The sequence below is a fragment of the Apodemus sylvaticus genome, chromosome 7 (genome assembly GCF_947179515.1).
Source record: "Apodemus sylvaticus chromosome 7, mApoSyl1.1, whole genome shotgun sequence".
Classification (NCBI taxonomy): Eukaryota; Metazoa; Chordata; class Mammalia; order Rodentia; family Muridae; genus Apodemus; species Apodemus sylvaticus.
In genome coordinates, this window is record NC_067478.1 from 29156323 (window position 1) to 29178251 (window position 21929).

Genomic DNA, 21929 nt, shown 5'->3' on the forward strand with positions numbered 1-21929 from the left:
TGGGGGTGGGGCTGCTTGGACTCACCATATCACTATATCTAACGGTCCCAGGGGTGCAGACATGTCTGCTCAGAGGGCAGCAGCAAGCACCCAAGAGCCCCCCTTCTTGTTGCCTCCCAGAATTGAAGGTAAGTTCCTATGGCTGGAGACACCACATACTTCAGATACAGGACTTGGATGATTCTGCTAAATCTGATGTGGAAGTCTTCTTGCTAAGAAATAATTCTCTTAGTCCCAAAAGGTGCTATGCCAAATGCCAAGGGATAAAAGTAATCAATAGCTTCAAATAGCTGTAAAACTTTGACCCACAACAGCAACCAGGATGTTAAGAGAGGCCAAGGCTATAATAGTGGTAACCTGCAATTTTCTCATTGGACTTAAGACACACTCAATTGGAGAGAGTGATTGCTGGGTGGGTACTGTAAACCTACCTGACTCAGCATGGCTGGTGAAGTCATGGTCCTTAAAAGAGAATCCGTTCCTCTTTCCTAAACCACTGTCCCAAACCAGCCTGACTTCTAACTGCATTCTAAATACTTAGAAACACTTATCCTTACACTCATAGGGAAGTGTAGCTCTCGTTCCTCAAAAGAGAAGCCTTTTCTTCTTTTAATAACAGATGGAGACCATTACAGAAATACACAACTGGTCAAAATGCAGAGTATGATTATGAGGTGCTCAGGCCCCCAAAATAAATCTATAACACAGCTTCTGAACTTGAGGCTGAGGAAAGACTGTAGAACATGGGATAGAAAGACGGAAAGACAAGGACTCTTCTGTGTCTCAGGATGAGAAGCCATACTCGTGAAATCTCAAAAATATGGTCACTCAAAAAAAAAAAACCCACACCATGACAATTCTAGTGAAAATAAGTGAAAATCACCATGCCAACAGGAATGGGGGATGTCTCACGGGCCCCACCTCTAGGAAGAAGCTGAAAGCAATTATTAGAGAAGACAGTGATTCCGTCCTCTCTCCAGACAAGCCCCTGATAGGTTATTCAATGACCAGTGGTCAGTCCTAAGCACACACATTTGAGCAACTCTAAGCGGACTCATCAGGCTGCATCTATGTATTTGTATGTACATACATGAAACAATCATTAAGGAGAAAGAGGTCATGAATTTGAGAAGGAGGTAGAAGAGAAGAGGTAGAAAGAAAGAGAGATAAATGATATAAATATAGTACTTGTGAATAAAATCTAAAAATAAGATAAATTTAAAGGAAATCAGCATGAATGATTTTATGGTTCATGTTTTAAACAGTTTAAACAAAGAACATAGTTCTGAAAATTTTTCTCAGAACTTCTCTTTTCCTCAAATCACTATTTAAATTTCTGGTTATATAAGCAACATCAATTAAAAGAAACTACCTGCAGTGATGAACGCCTAAAATCTCAGCTCTTGGAAGGTAAAGACAGTAGGATTATGGCAAGTTTGAGGCAGGGCTGTCTACATAGCAGACTTCAGGCTAACCTTAGATACCCTGTACCTCATAGATACCATTTCCGCACCACCACCGAAAATAAATCCTTAATTCTAACAAGTGAAATTCACCATGTCTCTTAAATCGAAATATTCTGGAAAAGGCTATTCCATATACACCATGTATAGTTCCCTATACTTTTTATTGAATATTTCAAATCTAAGAAACAATACATATTAAGAACTAAAAGTATATAATATAAATATATATAAATATACTTAAAATTAGATGAACAAAGGAAACAAGATAATAATGAATACTAATCATATTGTAATTAAGTACTGTCTAGCTGTCTAAAATTTTATCCATCATAAAATTCAGATCCTCACAGTACAAAGCTGCTAAAATTGGTGTTTGCCATGAGCCAACAAACGCTTGTCAAAAAGCCCTGTACCTCAGAACCCTCTGGGAGTGTGGCATGGCACTCAGAGATGTAGGGCATTGAGAGCAGGATCTACTGGGTCAGAAGCTAAGCTTTTGTTCTGTGTGGTTCTGCTTCTCACCGATGATTACACAAGCCTAATTACCCTTTCAAGACGCCTCCTTTTCAGAACGAACAGGTTTACTGACATAAATCTTTAAGGCCCTTGCCAGGTTCAAAATTTGCATATTGAGCTCCTGCACACACACACAGGTCATGACGGTCTCTCAAAACAGCTTTGTGAAGAACCAGGCATGCTGTATTTGCCAGGTCACACACAGTTCAATAACCACTCAACAGTCTGTGATGAGTTTTCACTCATTCAAGCCCTCACTTGCAGGTGCTAAAATCTTCAGCTGCTTCATCGCCTTAACCATGCAGTACACTTTCACAGACTACAACTCAGTTGTTTTAACCTCTGACTAAACAAGTGCTCCATACAGAATTCCCCCCTCCCCCTGCTTTCAGGTTTGCATAGAGCCCAGACACCACCTCAGCTTTGTCTGGCACACACTAAATACCCCATAAGGGAAGGGCTGGAGGCATGACTGGTGTGTGTGTGCTCAGTGTCACTTTCTTGGTTGGGGTGATGATAGCTGAGGCAGTTAAAAAAAATCACAAGTAGCACTGGCTGTGTCTCACAGTGTAAGACAGATGCATCACGACAGTCACAGCAGCTGCACATCTTTCTGCACTGTGGCTTTCATGCCTTAGTAGATTGAACAATTTTTGCCATATTGGACCTCATTTTGCTTTATGGTGAACTGTGTGCCAGGGTCTCTGCAGTTAATCTTTGGGCCAGCAGCATAACCAATAAATATATTGAGGGAAAAAGCCTCACATTCTACAGTTCATCAACTACAAAGCCACTCAAGCCATATACAATCCTACTGATATTTGAAGCTATCTGTTTCAAACTCCCCACTTATAAATTTTCCTTTAGAAGAAAACCCTCAGCATAGACCTATTATTATATTTGCTATTTTTTTTTCAAATATAGGTAAGGCTCTAAAAAGATGATGGAAAAATACATTGAGACTTTATACATTAGGCAAGCTAAATGAGAATGTGATCTGCTCCTCATAATCAGGCCAAGTGGTCCACATACCCTAAATCAGAAGCTCTAACTCACAGAGAAAATCTAGCCACCCAGTGGCAGTTTGCTTTGCTGAAGCCTTATTGTCAGGAGCCATCTAAGAGAGGCTAAGGCCAGAAGGTGACTTTCCTGGAGGTGGCCCACTGTTTTTGCATGGCCTATGATGGTTGAGCTCTGAGAGGCAAGGCCCCTAGAGACTTCATCTCAGAATTGCTTCTTGCAACTGATATGCCTTCTTTAATTATTACATAGTCTAATGATTCCTGGGCACTAGCCCTTATTGGGCAGATTTTCTTCAGATCAACGAAGACGTATCATCATGTAGCAATGCTGTGTAGACAAGTTGATGGCTTCATCATTCCTGATAATGACTTTACAGAATTCCCGATTTGATTACAATAATTTTAGGAAGAAAATTTTAGGGAATGGTTTTAATTTTTTTGCCAGAAAGATATAATAACGTTAGAATCAAGAATAAAATGTGCCCACTCCTCATAGAATAGTATGGCTGCATAATAAGGAATGCAGTAAGCTTTCACAATTTCACTAAAAAGAGAAGTGGTCTTGGGACAAATTTGTGATCAAGGAAAAACATTCATTCTAGGTCAGGTCCAAGGATGAGGCCACAGTGAGGTCACGTGAAACTGTTGCTCTGAACTTATAATGAGCTTATGGAATAAAACACTGCCATGAACTTAATATTAACATCTTTCTGTAACTGCCCCTTTGTGTAACATTTTATCTATGTGGTAATTTTCTAAAGAACTTTTGCCTAAGAAGGTATAAGAAGGCCAGAGAGAAGGACTAAAGTGTGGCATCTGGGGCTCTGCCCCATCCACCTACCAAAAGCATGTATGTGTGGCTTGGGGGCGTTCTTCCTAAACCACCAAATTTAAATGTATATATGTGTATATGCATATATGTACATATGTGTATATGTATATTTGTGCATATACGTATATATATGTCTATGTGTATATATGTGTGTGTGTGTGTGTGTGTGTGTGTGTATCTGCATATATGTAAATATGCATGAACACTTGTGGAGTTGATGAGACAGGTGGTCAGGCCAGACCATCATGTGTATGTGTGTGTGTGTGTGTGTGTGTAAATTTGTGTGAGTCCATACATAATGCCTGTGTAAAAGATCTTTTCTCTTTGGTTTATAAATGAGTTTAGTTATTGGCATGACTTATGTGAAGCAGCTCACCTTTCTTTTCTCTCTGGTTCATGAAGAGTTAATGAGCTCTAAGCCTCTCTCCCCTGGCCTGAGAGAGGGCCTTGAGCTAGAGAGAAAGGAAGCCAGTGCTTTTCAGCACAAAATAGTAAGTGAGAGTTACAGAGGAAGATACCAGTGCTTATTAAAGCACAAATAGTAAGATTATGAGGCCAGGGAACATCAATCTCTGACCTTTGTCCCATGCTCTGTCCCCTCCTCCATTCCCCTAACGACTGGGGCAGTCTCCTGCACCTTATGTTTGTCATAGGACATAGAAATGTTGGACTAGGGCTGGAAAAATCTATAAAAATGTGATGTGCCTGGTCTTGGGGGTGGTGCTCAGTGGCAGAAGGCTTGCCTGACATGATAGATCCCTGGCATGGTAATACAACCAAACAGCTAAAACTCAAAACAAGCAAAACAAAGCTAAATGTGATGTACTAGGAAAAACTCACACATGTGCATAGATGCATACTTGGTCCAAAGAGTAAGCATCGACAAGTCGGAGATCCCACCTCAGATTGCTCTGCTCCAGCCACTTACAGCGCAGGTTCTGAATGTCACTTACCCTATGACCACACAGGAGATGGCTGTTCCCAAGAAGGCATACGTTAAAATGGATCCCAAGTTTTGAAAAAAGTGTCTCTGAGGAGAAACAGAAAATATTTCATAGAGTACATCTGAATAAGCCAAGCTGCTCCTAGCCTTCCCTTCCCTCATTATTTAGCAAATCTTCTTTGGACCTCGTCCATGGGATTTGGCGCACCTGGGCATGAAGCTTAGCAAGTGATTTTTCCACAAAGGAAGAGGAGGAAAAAAATGAAAAAAAAATCTAGAAGATGAAAGGCAAGGGAAAGATAGCCCACAGGAGCAGCTAGACCCCAGAAGAGGGAACAGGCTGGCCAAAGAGTAATCTGGTCTCTTGGACAACTAATCGAGACACAGTTGTCAAGAAGGGTTTTGCAGACATAACACCTTTAACTTTTCAAATGTTATTCTAAGCAACTTAAATGACATCTGGCTTTCAAGGAGTATTTTGAGTTTTCTTCTTTATGCATCTTCTGAATGTGATGCAATCAAAGATTAAAATCCTGAACTAAATAAATACTTTATGCATGAAACATGAAATGATGCCTACTACTAAGGTAGGCTTGGGGAAGGATGACCTGCAGGAATTTAACCTTCTAAATCCCTTCAAATGATTCTTAGTTAGGAATACTCCCAGAATTTCAGGCAGAGCTGAACAGCTGCCGCTGACAGCAAGAGGGAGCCTGGAGATCACAAAACAAATCAAATCAAAACAAAACAAAACAAAAAAAACAATAAAAACCCCCAAACCACCACCAACAAAACCCTCCAAGTCTGTAATGAAGAATCTACCTGGCTGCTGGATTAGGTGAGTCGAAGGGAAGACAAGGTGATCATTGGCAATTCCCAAGGTGGTACCTGGGCAGCAGAGCAGCATGCTCCCTCTGCCTTGCTCTGTGGCACAGTACTACCCACCCATGTGAGTTATTGACCAGTGGCATTGACCTGAACACTGGCAACAGCTCAGTGGCTGAAAACTGTGGCTCTCGGTATGAAGAATCACAGTCTGCCTGACTTAAGCCCAGTGTGCACTAGTATGAGAACGCTCGGCACACAGTCATCCAGGACAACACTGCTCAATGGTCAGGTAAAACAGGTCACATTTGACATTTACAGACCTCCTAGAGGGCCACATTAAACAAACTTTAAAAGATGAAATGGAGTTTGTTAATGTTTTGTTTGACATAATATATTATCAATTCTATAGTTTTTTAATGAAATCAGTAAAAGGCATTATTGAGATGATTTGCCTACTGTTTTTAAAATGCTGAGATGTTAATATCTAGCATACATGTTACATTTACAGTGCATCTCACTTTAGACAAGTCAGAGTTCACTAGCTGTGTGCCACAAAGCCCTGGGTACAGGTCTAATAGATTTAAAAGAATTCCAAGAAGGTCAGGGTTGAACATTTATTGCATAATCTACACAATGCTGTTCTTACCATGTAGGACATCCCACAAAATGTAACTACTTTTTGTTGGTGTTGGCAACATTAGTATTTTAACATTACTTAATGATAAGAGAGGGGAACGCCCCTTAGCTTTACCTTCTTCAGACTGTATCCCGCATGAAATATGATAGGAGGCAGCAAAACGTTGAAGAAGATTTCTGGGTCAAACGTCATCTGCCAAAGAAGACAAAAGTAAAGTCAGACATGTGTTTACCCAGCAGGTGTAGCACTTTTGTGAATGTCGTGTGAGCATTATCAAATTAGCAAAGAGAAAAATAAGAAAGAGGAAAAAAATAAAGCTAAGAAGTGGTGGCACATACCTTTGACGCCAGCACTCAGGAGGCAGAGGCAAGTGGATCTCTGAGTTGGAGGCCATCTTGGGCTACAGAGGTGCATTCCAGGACAGCCAGGGCTACACAGAGAAACCCTGTCTCAAACAAACAAACAATAACAGCAAAAAATAAAGATAATATAAACTTAGAAATTTGTAAATAGGCCTCCAGTGTGCCAGTGGGGACAGACACTTGGTTTTCATAGTTTTTCTTACTGCTAAAATTTTTATCAGGAAATTTTGTATGATAACTATTCTTGGTTATCCACCTGACTACATCTGGAAATGGAGGGCACATCTGTGAGGAATGTTTGCTTAATTTGAAGTAGGAAGGTCTACTTTTAATCCATATATTGAGGCAGGAGGGCACACCTTTTATCCAGACACTCAGCCTCATGAATAAGCAACTACTCCTGGATTTTTGGACTTTCCGTTCACAGCCAACCTTCCTTGTATTATCCACACTACAGCCTCTTTTATGAAACAGAGAAAGATGGGCCTGAACGATTTTATTCAGAAGATTTCCAGCAGCACCTATGCATGCAAACATGCTGAAGTTCAGTCCATTTTGAAAATGTCCCATCTTCCAGAGCCTGAGCTTCTGAATGCCAATCCTTCTCCTCCTCCAAGTCCCTCTCAACAAATCAACCTGGGTCCATCCTCCAATCCCCGTGCCAAACCCTTTGACTTTAATTTCTTGAAAGTGATCAGAAAGGGCAGATTTAGAAAGGTTCTTCTGGCAAGGCACAAGGCAGAAGAAGCATTCTATGCAATAAAAGTTTTACAGAAGAGAGCTACCTGAAGAAGAAGGAGGAGAAACATATTACGTCAGAGCAGAATGTTCTGTTGAAGACTGTGAAGCACCCTTTCCTGGTGGGCCTTCACCTCTCATTCTAGACCACTGACAAACTCTACTTTGTCCTAGACTACATTAATGGTGGAGAGCTGTTCTACCATCTCCAGAGGGAACTCTGCTTCCTGGAACCACGGGCTCGCTTCTACACAGCTGAAATAGCCAGTGCCTTGGGTTATCTGCACTCCCTAAACATCGTTTATAGAGACTTAAAACCAGAGTCTAATCCCATGCCTCCTATCAGATCACTATGGAGTAAGAGTGGTCTTCAATAGCAACAAAAACAACAGAAAGCCCACATATACATGGAAAATGAGCAATACTCTACTCAATGATACCTTGGTCAAGGAAGAAAAAAGAAAGAAACCAAAGACTTTTTAGAATTTAATGAAAATGAAGGCACAACATACCCAAATTTATGGGACACGGTGAAAGCAGTGCCAAGAGGAAAACTCATAGCCCTGAGTGCCTCCAAAAAGAAACTGGAGAGAGCATGCACTAGCCACTTAATAGCACACCTGAAAGTCCTGGAACAAAAAGAAGCTAATTCACCCAGGAGGAATAGAAGACAGGAAATCATCAGACTCGGGACTGAAATCAATCAAGTAGAAACAAAGAGAACCATATAAAGAATCAACAAAACCAAGAGCTGGTTCTTTGAGAAAATCAACAAGATAGATAAACACTTAGTCAGACTAAACAAAGGGCACAGAGACAGTATCCAAATTAACAAAATTAGAAATGAAAAGGGATATATAACAAAAGAAACTGAGGAAATTCAAAAAAATCATCAGATCCTACTACAAAAGCCTATACACAGCACAACTGGAAAATTTAGAGGAAATGGACAATTTCCTAGACAGATACCAAGTACCAAAATTAAATCAGGATCAAATAGATCATCTACATAGTCCCATAACCCCTAAAGAAATAGAATTCTATCAGACCTTCAAAGAAGACCTAACACCAATACTCTTCAAACTACAAAATAAAAACTCCACAAAACTCCACAAAATAGAAACAGAAGGAACACTACCCAACTCGTTCTATAAAGCCACAATTACGCTGATACCAAAACCACACAAAGATCCAACAAAGAAAGAGAACTTTAGGCCAATTTCCCTTATGAATATCGATGCAAAAATACTAAATAAAATTCTTGCCAACTGAATCCAAGAACAAATCAAAACAATCAATTACTACGATCAAGTAGGCTTCATCCCAGGGATGTAGGGATGGTTCAATATTCGGAAATCCATCTACAATCTACTACATAAACAAACTCAAAGAAAAAAACCTACATGGTCATTTCATTAGAGGCTGAAAAAGCATTTGACAAAATTCAGCATCCTATCATGATAAAAGTCTTGGAACGAACAGGAATTCAAGGTCCATACCTAAACATAGTAAAAGCAATATACAGCAAACCTGTAGCCAACATCAAACTAAATGGAGAAAAACTTGAGGCAATCCCACTAAAATCAGGGACTAGACAAGGCTGCCCTCTCTCTCCATATCTTTTCAATATAGTACTTGAAGTTCTAGCTAGAGCAATTAGACAACATAAGGAGGTCAAAGGGATATAAATTGGAAAGGAAAAAGTCAAACTATCACTATTTGCAGATAATATGATAGTCTACCTAAGTGACCCAACAAAAACTCCACCAGAGAACTCCTACAGCTGATAAACAACTTCAGTAAAGTGGCTTGTTACAAAATCAACTCACGCAAATCAGTAGGCTGCCTATACTCAAAGGATAGGCAGGCTGAGAAAGAAATTAGGGAAATGACACCCTTCACAATAGCCACAAACAATATAAAGTATCTTGGGGTGACTCTAACGAAACAAGTGAAAGATCTGTATGACAAGAACTTCAGGTCTCTGAAGAAGGAAATGGAAGACCTCAGAAAATGGAAAAACCTTCCATGCTCGTGGATTGTCAGGATTAATACAGTTAAAATGGCCATCTTGCCAAGAGCAATCTACAGATTCAACGTGATCCCCATCAAAAACCCAACTCAGTTCTTCATAGAGTTAGAAAGAGCAATTCTCAAATTCATCTGGAATAACAAAAAACCCAGGATAGCTAAAACTATTCTCAACAGTAAAAGAAGTTTTGGGGCAATCAGTATCCCGGACATCAAGCAATACTACAGAGCAATAGTGTTAAAAACTGCATGGTATTGGTACAGTGACAGGCAGGTAGATCAATGGAATAGGACTGAAGACCCAAAAATGAACCCACATACCTATGGTCACTTGATCTTCTACAAAGGGGCTGAAAACATCCAGTGGAAAAAAGACAGCATTTTCAACAAATGGTGCTGGTTCACCTGGAGGTCAGCATGCAGAAAAATGCAAATTTATCCATTCCTATCCCCTTGTACTAAGTTCAACTCCAAGTGGATCAAGGACCTCCATATAAAACCAGACACACTTAAACTAATAGAAAAGAAACTGGGGAAGACCCTTGAGGTCATGAGCACAGGGGAAAAGTTCCTGAACAAAACATCAATAGCTTATGCTCTAAGATGAAGAATTGACAAATGGGACCTCATAAAATTACAAAGTTTCTGTAAGGCAAAGGACACTGTCAAAAGGACAAAATGGCAACCAACAAATTGGGAAAAGATCTTCACCAACCCTACATCCAACAGAGCGCTAATATCCAATATATACAAAGAACTCAAGAAGTTAGACCCCAGAGAACCAAATAACCCTATTTTAAAAAATGGGGTAAAGAGCTAAACAAAGACTTTTCACCTGAAGAATTTCGGATGGCTGAGAAGCACCTTAAGCATCCAGTGGAAAAAAGATGGTCTCTTCAACAAATGGTGCTGGTTCAATTGGAGGTCAGCATGCAGAAAAATGCGAATCGATCCATTCTTATCTCCTTGTACTAAGCTCAACTCCAAACGGATCAAGGACCTCCACATAAAACTGGACACACTGGAACTAATAGAAAAGAAACTGGGGAAGACCCTTAAGGACATGGACACAGGGGAAAAGTTCTTGAATAGAATACCAATAGCTTATGCTCTAAGATCAAGAATTGACAAATGGGACCTCATAAAACTACAAAGTTTCTGTAAGGCAAAGGACACTGTCAAAAGAACAAAATGTCAACCAACAGATTGGGAAAGGATCTTCACCAACCCTAAATCTGACAGAGGGCTAATATCTAATATATACAAAGAACTCAAAAAGGTAGAACCCAGAGAACCAAATAACCCCATTAAAAAGTAGGGTACCAAGCTAAACAAAAAATTTTCACATGAAGAACTTTGGAGAGCTGAGAAACTCCTTAAGAAATGTTCAACATCATTAATCATTAGGGAAATGCAAATCAAAACAACCCTGAGATTTCACCTCACACCAGTCAGAATGGCTAAGGTCAAAAACTCAGGAGACAGCAGGTGTTGGAAAGGATGTGGAGAAAGAGGAACACTCCTCCACTGCTGGTGGGATTGCAAGATAGTACAACTACTCTGGAAATCAGTCTGGCAGTTCCTCAGAAAACTGGAAATGACACTTCTGGAGGACCCTGCTATACCACTCCTGGGCATATACCCAGAGGATTTCCCGGCATGCAATAAGGACATATGCTCCACTATGTTCATAGCAGCCTTATTTAAAATAGCCAGAAGCTGGAAAGAACCCAGATGTCCCTCAATGGAGGAATGGATAACAGAAAATGTGGTATATTTACACAATGGAATTCTACTCAGCAATTAAAACCAATGAATTCATGAAATTCTTAGGCAAATGATTGGATCTGAAAAATATCATCCTAAGTGAGGTAACCCAATCACAAAAGAACACATATGGAATGCAGTCACTGATAAGTGGCTATTAGCCCAGAAGCTCTGAATACCCAAGACACAATTAACATATCAAATGATTTCCAGGAAGGAGAGGGCCCTGGTCCTGGAAAGGCTTGATGCAGCATTGTAGGGGATTACCAGGACAGAGAAGTGGGAAGGGGTTGATTGGGGAACAGGTAGAGGGAAGAGTGCTTATGGGACTTATGGGGAGGAGGGGACTGGGAAAGGGAAAATCATTTGGAATATAAACAAAGAATATAGAAAATAAAAAAATAAAAATGAAAAAATAAAATTTAAAATGTAAATTTAGAACTTCATACATTAAACAAAAAAGAAATTTGTAAATATGGTATCACATAAAAGAAAATTTAAGCTAACAAGAGCAGAAAACAAGAATCTATATGAAGTTTTTCTGGGAAAGGAAATTTTTTCTTTTAACTTGATTAGTAATTCTTTATTTTATTATTCTAACTTTTACTGTCTATTCTCAATGCTCCAGCCTCAGCCTCTCCAGCACTGGGATTATAGGTATGCACCACCATGCATCACAATCCTCTAGCCTCAGCCTCTCCAGTACTGGGATTATAGGTATGCACCACCATGCATCACAATCCTCCAGCCTCAGCCTCTCCCACACTGGGATTATAGGTACGCACCACCATGCATCACAATCCTCCAGCCTCAGCCTCTCCAGCACTGGGATTATAGGTATGCACCACCATGCATCACAATCCTCCAGCCTCAGCCTCTCCCACACTGGGATTATAGGTACGCACCACCATGCATCACAATCCTCCAGCCTCAGCCTCTCCAGCACTGGGATTATAGGTATGCACCACCATGCATCACAATCCTCCAGCCTCAGCCTCTCCAGTACTGGGATTATAGGTACGCACCACCATGCATCACAATCCTCCAGCCTCAGCCTCTCCAGTACTGGGATTATAGGTATGCACCACCATGCATCACAATCCTCCAGCCTCAGCCTCTCCAGCACTGGGATTATAGGTATGCACCACCATGCATCACAATCCTCCAGCCTCAGCCTCTCCCGCACTGGGATTATAGGTATGCACCACCATGCATAGCTCATTCTTCATGGCTCAAGTGTTTTTAATTATGTTTCACTTTTTTCTTGGTTGGAAAGCTGTAATGCTCATGTTTTTACCTGTTGACAAAGATTTAACGAGTTTCCCAAATAAAAAAACATGTAGAGACTTGGTCTTCATTTTCTCTATTGTATTCCACTCCAAAGTTTAAAATATACTTCCAACTGTTGTAAAACACATTTGAAAATGAAAATGCACTTTTCTAGCACTTATCCATTGCTTTTTATTTGTGTTAAAATAAACTTAGCCAAAAAATGAACTGATGTGAAGTATAATAAAATGAGATGTGAGAATTCTTGAATCCAGTATCTGCTGTACACTTGACAATTTGCAAAGAACTCATTTGATTTCTAAATCTTTCCTATAGTAATCCTCATCTTCACCTCTTCTTCTCTCTGTCTCTCTGTCTCTGTCTCTGTCTGTCTCTGTCTCTGACTCTCTGTCTGTCTCTGTCTGCCTCTGTGTGACTCTGTCTCTCTGTCTCTCTCCCTCCCCCCCTCTCTCACACACACATACACACATACCACTCATTTCATACCTAATACCACTCACCATTAGGATGCTTATCCAAAGCCCTCAGATGCAGGGGTTTCACACTATCATTTGAAAATCTCTCTCTTGTGTGGCTTTCCCCTCTCTCCTCTCTGAAGTGGATCTCAGAAGTGGCTCTGCTGTGAGTCTATCTGGCCTCTCCATCCAGAGTGCCTCCTCTGTGCGTTCATAGGTTTTGGCCCCTCTTGGTAGCATGGTTTCTGGCTTACTCTGAGTGATGACTGGCTTGTTCTGCTTTCTCCATTGAATCAGGAGCTTTTACAGGATTACAGGGGTGCCTTATCAATGTGCCTCACCTCCATCCCTCCCCGTGTCTAGATTGTGGCTCAATATATATTTAGTCAATTGAAAAGAAGAGACAAATTCTTTTGGGAATCAAACCTGTTAAAATGGAATGAACTACACTTGGTCTCATCACAGGTGAGGATGTAGGACTCACCTTTCACTTTGGGACAGTGAGGCCACAATCAGTGCCAGAAGCCATTTCTAGTTTTACAAGCAAATGGTCTCAGGAAACAAGCTGGAGTAGCCATTTTAATATCAGATAAAATTGACTTTCAACCCAAAGTCATCAAAAGAGACTCTGAGGGATACTTCTTGCTGGTCAAAGGAAAAATACAACAAGAAGAACTCTCAATCCTGAACATCTATGCTCCAAATGCAAGGGCACCCTCTTTCGTAAAAGAAACTTTATTGAAACTCAAAGCACACATTGCACATAACACATTAATTGTGGGTGACTTCAACACTGCACTTTCCTCAATGGACCGATCAGGAAAACAGGGACAAGTTATTAAAGCTCAAAGGACACATTGCACCTAACACAATAATTGTGGGTGACTTCAACACTGCACTTTCCTCAATGGACCGATCAGGAAAACAGAAACTGAACAGGGACACAGTGAAACTAATTGAAGCTTTGGACCAATTAGATTTAACAGATATATATATATATAACATTCTATCCTAAAGCAAAAGAATATACCTTTTTCTCAGCACCTCATGGTACCTTCTCCAAAATCGACCATATAATTGGTCACAAGACAGACCTCAACAAATATAAGAAGATCGAACTAATCCCATGCCTCCTATCAGATCACTATGGAGTAAAAGTGGTCTTCAATAGCAACAAAAACAACAGAAAACCCACATACACGTGGAAACTGAACAATATTCTACTCAATGATACCTTGGTCAAGGAAGAAATAAGGAAAGAAATTAAAGACTTTTTAGAACACAATGAAAATGAAGACACAACATACCCAAATCTATGTGACACAAAGAAAGCAGTGCTAAGAGGAAAACTCATAGCCCTGAGTGCCTCCAAAAAGAAAATGGAGAGAGCATACATTACCAGCTTAATGACACACCTGAAAGCCCTGGAACAAAAAGAAGCTATTTCACCCAGGAGGAGTAGAAGGCAGGAAATCATCAAACTCAGGGCCGAAATCAATCAAGTAGAAACAAAGAGAACCATACAAAAAATCAACAAAACCAGGAGCTGGTTCTTTGAGAAAATCAACAAGATAGATAAACCCTTAGCCAGACTGACCAAAGGGTACAGAGAAAGTATCCAAATTAACAAACTTAGAAATTTCAACTCTGCTCATCTCATTAATATTTCGGGAGAGAATGCGGAAGCTGCAGAAGCTGCTAACCAAGCCTGGTCTCCTCTCTCAAATCCAATGAGGCACCCACGGATGCCATACTCCTGTACCAGTGAGCATCTAGGCAGGTCACCTACCCCCAGCTCTCACCTGAGCCCTATGGGACATCATTCTAGTTAGGGGAGTCACTGCTGTGATGAAACACCATGGCTAAAACAAGGTGACAAGGGAAAGGTTTATTTGGCTTACACTTCCAGATCACAGTCCATCACTGAAGGAAGTCAAGACAGGAACTCTCAAACAGGGTAGGAACCTTGGAGGCGGGAGCTGATGCAGAGGCCTTAAAGAGGTGCTGCTTACTGCCTTGTTCCTCATACCTTGTTCAGACTGATTTCTTATAGCACCCAGTACCACCAGCCCAGGGATGGTGTCACCTACAATGGTCTGGGCCCTCCCTGATCAGTCACTAGTTAAGAAAATACCCCCTATAGGCTTGTCTACAATCTTATGAAGAAAATTAATTTCTTAACTGAGGTCCCCTGCTCTCAGATAACTTTGGTTTGTGTCACATTGACATAAAACTATTACAGACACCATCTTTCTGCCGGAACCCCACAGCCCTGTGCCCAGGGTATTGTGCGCTGCTAGCTTCCTCCGCGTCAGTTCATCAAGCCCATAAAACCTGTGACAGTTTAGCTTATCTCCCAAGCTCAGGGGTCACTAAAGAATCTAGTCAAGGGTTAGCTGTTTGTATAGGTGCTAATTTCAGGGCCTATCAGGGGTCTTGGACCCCCGTAAGCCCTCCCTCAATCAGGAACGGAGAGCATGGGTGTTTCTTAGCCTAGCTTTCTGTGTGTACCTCCTTCAGAGAGTTTTACATGTAAAGGAGACCAACAAAGCTCCTTCTGGCACAGGAGTGGCCGCAGCCACACCCTCCTGATGTTGCGTCTCCGTCATCATTTCACCCACATAATTCCAGTTTCCAGTACTGAAAGGGAAACGTCTTCAGCTAAGAGAACATCCTTATTTATTGCACTATTGCTCTACATCAAATATAATTTATTCCCAATGAGAGCTGAATACATTTTGCAGGGTTTTTTTTTTTTACACTGAATACCTGAGAGGCCTTCATCAAGCAAACAGCCCTCAGCTCCCTCCCTCCTAGGCGATCTAAACTCAGTACCAGGTTGTAAGTGATCAAACACCCCTTAGAAATATAGAAATCCAGCACAGAATAAAAATGGAAGAGCTGTCTTTTTGGCTTTTGCCATTCATTCCCAGAGACCTGGTGGTGTACTCTGGGTAACATTTCATTGAGCACCCACACGGAAACTGGGATGCCAATCTTACATCGTTGTGACTGACTACGTCACTCATTCTGAGAGATGTATTGGGTTCTAGAGATGAAATGTCAAGCCCTTTTCACAGATGAGAACATGGAGGCTAGGCTATTTTGAGGTGTCTTAGCTTCTCTAGGTCAGGCAGCTGGAGTTCTAGATTCAGGTTTCTACTTCCAAGGCCTTTTTGCTTCTAACCTTCCGCCACACACTGCATGCTAAGAACCTTACCTTCCGATATCATAAATTAGTTAGATTTTACTCTGCCCAATATCATCTGAGGAGACATTGTCAAAAGGTTCTGTTGACTGACTCCAGAACTATGGAAAGTTCTCCTCAGAGTGGCTGTTGTTGAATGAGTGTCTCCTGTCGAATAGGAAGACTCATTTGTCTGCATATGTCTCCTTGTGTACTCCTTTACCAGACAGTGTGACCAAGATCTAGACTCCAGAGCAGTGGTTCTCAGTCCTTGGGTCATAACCCTTCAGGGTATCAGATATTTACATTGACAATTCATAACAGCAGCAAAATTACAACTATGAAGTAACAATGAAATAATTTTATGGTTGGGGTCACCACAATGAGGAACTGTGTTGAAGGGTCGAAGCGTTAGGAAGGTTGAGAACCACTGCTCTGGTGCCTCTGCTGGTTTAAAGGGAGACAAAACTAACTAGACGATTCCCTGTGAATTAGACTAACAAGCTTTCCAAGGGACAGTGAGTTTTGTGTAGAAAATGACCTAGGCTGTGTTGTCCAGCAGGCCCTCATGTTCCACAATCCCAGGGAAAAGAGGGAACACAGGTGAGATAGATCTGACCTAATGCTTTAAGACAGTGGTTCTCAACCTCCTTGATGCTGTGACCCTTTAACACAGTGCATCACATTGTGGTCACACCAACTACAAATCATTACATTGCTATCTCATAACTGTAATTTGATCCTGTTATGAATTGTAATGTAAATATCTGATATTCGATCCCTGTGAAAGGTCATTTGACCCCCAAAGGATCTGACCCAGAAGGGTTCTACCCACAGGTTGAGAACTGTTGCTTTCCGGGAAGCAGTGGGTGACAACTGCAATATCCAGGCTTGGTGTTAGGGAAAAGAGGGGAGCTTCTGGGGTGTAAGGATTCAGCATGGACCACTGGCGGTAAGGAAAATAGGAAAAAAAAAATTCCTTCTAAGACTCTGCACTTCGGGAGCAAAGGAAGCCTTGGGCCTATTTTTGTTCCTCTAAATACATACACACACACACACACACACACAGAAAGAAAGAGAGAGAGAGAGAGAGAGAGAGAGAGAGAGAGAGAGAGAAAGAGAGAGAGAATATCTCACATATGAACACAGTTAAACTCATCATTTTGTTTTGTGCATTGCATTGTTCAAAAAAAAGTCCCTCTGAAGGCAGCAGTCTCCACAGAGCTAAAATTGGTAATGTTCACCCAATGTGTACCCACTATTCTCAAAAACGTCAGCCTAATTCTATCAGGGTTTGTGCTTTATCATGGGTCAAACCCCCAAGTCCCTTATGATCTGGGATCCTCAATACATACATTATCTAGGGAAGTTTTAAGTGTGTGGGCCTGAATCGCCAGCCAAGGAGCATGCATGGGCTGGGCTTGGCCCCTCCACCACACGTGCAGCAGACACACAGCTTGGTCTTCATGCAGATCTCTCAACAACTGGAGCAGGCCTCACCCTGACTCTGTTGCCTGTCTGTGGATCCTGTGCCCCTGACTAGACTGTCTTAGCTGGCCTCAGTGTGAGAGGTGGTGACTTGAGGTGCTAGGGTGATAGAATACTTGGGGGAGGGGTACACCTCACCCTTCTCAGAAATGAAGGAGAGGGAGGGATGGGGGAGGGGATATATGAAGGGGTAGGGGGTGTCTGCAATCAGGATGTAGTGAATAAATTAATGGGAAAATTGTAGAGGAGCAGAGGCTCACTGAGGGAAATGCATTCTCAATAACCGCTGAACACCAAGCTGATAAAGAGAACGAGGCATCTCTAGCAAGATAATATGTATAAAGATTCAATCAGATCAAAAGCATCATTTGAAAGAAAGAAAGAAAGAAAGAAAGAAAGAAAGAAAGAAAGAAAGAAAGAAAGAAAGGAAGGCAGAAAGGCAGAAAGCAAGCAAGCAAGCAAGCAAGCAAGCAAGCAAGAAAGCAAGCAAGAAAGCAAGAAAGCAAGCAAGAAAGAGTGGGCCTAAGAGACATGCTGTCTGGTTTCAAATTCTATCTTCTTAGTCTGTGGCTGTTAATCTTCTATACTTTGATGTCTTCATTGTACAATAAACACAATGAAACTTTGTATACATGTAAGGTCCTTAGAAGGACTAAGTGATAATATCCATAAAGCCCTTCAACATTTCCTGGTGCCTAGTTAGCAGTTCTTAAATGTTTGTTATTAATAAAATTAAGATCTAGGACTGAGTAAGGATTTTCAAGCCGCCTGCAAGAAGAAACCCAGTGGGTTTCTAGGGTTACCAGTTCAGCCCGCTTTCTTACAGAATCCAGGACCACCAAACCAGAGATGTCTCCACCCACAATGGGCTGGGTCCTCCCACATCAATCACTAATTTAGAAAATGCTCTAGCAGCATGATTATGAAGGCATTTTCTTAATTAAGGTTTTGTCCTCTCGGATGACTTTAGCTTGTGCTGAGTTGACATAAAACGATCTGGCACGGTGATTAAAGGTGGGTGGGGCAAAGCCTGAGTACAGTATTTGGGATGCCCATGGTAACCGTTGGGATGCCCATGGTAACCGGAGAAAAATGACTTCCACAGTTGGTCCTCGATCTCTACTTGTGTGCTGTGACATATGCATACACATATACACAGTAAATAAACAAATAATGTAATAACAAAATCTTAGAAAATGTTCAAAACATGCTTTTAAAATTTATTCTTTTTTTGTTAACATATAAAGCATTCGGTTTTATTATGGCATTTTCCAAACAAAAGCTGTTTTTCCCACAGCACAGAGGAATTATTTTCTTTTCAAGATTATAGTAATTACAACATTTCTTCCCCTTTATCCCACCAAGCCCTCCCATATACTGCCTCCCTGATTGTTTTTAAATTCATGGGCTCCTTTTTTCATTGCTCCTTTTTCATGCATATATGTATATACCTATTTATTCCTACATGTAACCTGCTGAGTCTGTATATCTTGCATGCATGTTGTCTGGGATGATCACTTCTTATCAAATAATCAGGTATGCTCTTCCTTGGGGAAGACTATTTTTATACTAAAACACAAAACAAACACGACAACAACCAAAACCGAAACTCTTCTGTTTTCAGGATCTCCTGACTTGTCCAAAGTGTGGGTAGAGATTTTAAAGTTCCCTCTAGGTCAACTCTTCCTGAGATGACCCACTACACCGGCATCGCTCTGGATCTGCAGGACCGCTGTGAGTGTTCCAAGCAGGGAGGAGCATCGCCCAAGCCAGAGGGATGAGCATGCAGTCCCGACCATCTGGAAGGGGGAACACTCAGCGGCAAGACCTCCTCCCAGGAAAACCCTTGCCTCTGCTGCTTTCCTGCAGAAAGAGGGCTAACTCCCAACGCAGAACTTTTCAATAATCAGAACAGCCCACTCCATGCGTGCGGGTTAACTACCTCGCCACCGGATTATAGTTTCTGGAGCAGCGAGATGAGGCTGGCAGGCAGAGAGCGGCGCGCAGCACGGGAGGATTTATTTGTGTATACAAACAGATTTGTGTTCCTTTCAGCCTAGCTCTGGGCTTAGTAGCAGATAAATCAGAGTTCTGGGAATGACTCCAATCCAGACAATTTCTCAGAAATGGCTGGATTTGCCGCTGTCGCAGCCTCCATTGGAAATCCCACATGCCATTTCCCTCAGACTTGTTCTTGTTATTGTTAAAATACTGGGTCCTAAGCAATGGGTGAGGGAGGACAGCAGAGAGGCGAAATGCCCCAGTCAAAGATTTACACATGTCTTTCACGACACAAATTACAGATCAGACCTTCTGAGCCTGCCCATCAGAATGTGGCAGTGAACGGGAGTGTGGCCATGAGCTACGAGGCTCTTGAACTGGAGAACTGAATTCTCACCTCTAACACTGCTGGTGAGTGGAAATCAGGTAGCATATTAATATTTGCATAGTCAGTAAGACTCCACAGTCTCATTATTTGGTTTGCAAACATTCTATTTCACTGTTCAACACGTGCCTGATTTAAAACAACAGACCTGAGACTCTGAAATGCAAGTATTAACTATGTTTTAAGAAAACAGATTTTTAAGCCCTCACATTAAATCTTAAAGACAACATGGGGACAATAGAATATCAGTCTGTTCACGATTGTGCAGTATATTTGAAATGCTATTTTGCATAGGAACCGGTGTTTGACTAAAGTGGCCCACACACATGTTTCCAAAGATAACCACCTAGAAAACTTCCAAGAACAGAAAGAATATTCTGAGCTTAGTTCTCAGGGCTTCAGAAGGTTACAGATCCAAAACTGTGCTTGGGCCTGCTTCTGAGTCGCCCATGCTTCTCTGACAAGACATGCCAATGTTCCACTGACCTACTAAGTCAACAAGCACGAAAGTAACCACATTGGAGAAAGACTATGATTGATATGGCCTAGTCCTTCCAAAGAGGTCTTTTAAAAACAGTATTTCATTGCATCTGACAACATTCCAGAGTGGTAGCTAGCAAATGCAATTATCCCGATTTTCCAGAGACAGGAGAAGAAATTAATGGCATGCCCTGTGTCAGTCAACATGACAGGAATATCACTGGGAATTGAGTGTATATATATGGGCCAACTAAGTGCATACTTTCCAAGGGAACTAAGTTCATATAATTAAGGAAGATTTGGGACTAAGAACTAGGTTTTTGTTATTTGGGGAATAGTTGATTCTTTTGCACAAGTAAAAACAGCCAGTAAAATGGCATGTTCAGTCACCTCCAATGTTTTAGTCATTGAAAACTTAGCGGGCCTCTTGGTACAAAGACTCTGAAGATACATCATGTAACAGGTTGGTACCATAAAAGCTATAAACAAAGAAAGACAACAAACTGCACAACTGTGGCTCATGGCTCCGGGGTAAGCTGTAATTTGGAGTTCTCCAGCACAGAGGCACCACTCTGAGATAGCGTGCCTACGGGAAGTCTTGATATCAAAGCAGCAGATGAGTTGGGAGTTCAGTATGCATGAGACTAGCCCTGGGTCCCTACATGCAGAGCCACGCCCAGTCACCAGCTATCGGCCCCATGGGCCAGGACGTTCCAAGCCGCAAGGGAAGCAAGAAGCTTTCATGAGTTCAGTAACATCTGGTAGCAAGTAACTTAAACTAATTTTAAATACTAAAATGAGTGAAGGTATGTTAAAAAAAAAAAGAAGAATCCATGAACTGCATGCATTCTTAATGCTCTTCGGTTTTAAAGGCGACTTTATGGTACCCTCAGATGACCTGGTGCACACAGCCACAGGACACAGGTGGTGATGACATGTGGATATGCTTGTCTTTCTTCTAGCTTTGGTATGAACTACACTAGTGAGAGAACGGGAAAACTGGACATACTTAATGAGACTATGCCGGGGCACTCATCAAATGAGCTTGGTCTTCGTTTCCAACTTCTCCAAGTTCAGTGTCATTTCCCATGTGTCTTCAGAGGAGTAATGAATTTGGAAGATTCTGACTGCTATAGATCCAGATCCAGATGAAAGAAAATGCTCATTGTCCAGGGGTTGGAGACCTATACTATGACACGGTCAAATCCACTGGTAATAATTTTGAACTCTCTTCACTCAAAGATGAAGAGAAGTCAAGATACCTTTATAAACAGGACCAAACAACAAATGACTACTGGGAATACAAATTTGGATGATCTCCAAGTGGTATAATAATAATGACTACGCAAATATTGTCTATACACACTTGATTTGGCAGCATCTAATCTGAGAATTCTTTTTTCCAAATAGACTTGCATGCCTGGGGCTCCCACAGAGCATAGAAGATGGTGGGATGGACAGTGGTCTGGGTAGTACACTGTCATACAATGCACAGCTGACG

The 21929-nt window shown here is 41.4% G+C and overlaps 1 protein-coding gene across 1 annotated transcript in view; it reads right to left on the reverse strand.

Annotated features, from left to right (window-relative positions):
• Positions 1-21929, reverse strand: part of Slc9a9 (solute carrier family 9 member A9) — a 576880-nt gene that overhangs the window by 521398 nt on the left and 33553 nt on the right. The window contains exons 3-4 of the mRNA XM_052187635.1: positions 6359-6436; positions 4790-4866 (exon numbers count right to left, since the gene is read on the reverse strand). Coding sequence (XP_052043595.1) covers positions 4790-4866; positions 6359-6436 — 155 coding nt within the window. The remainder of the gene's footprint in view (positions 1-4789; positions 4867-6358; positions 6437-21929) is intronic.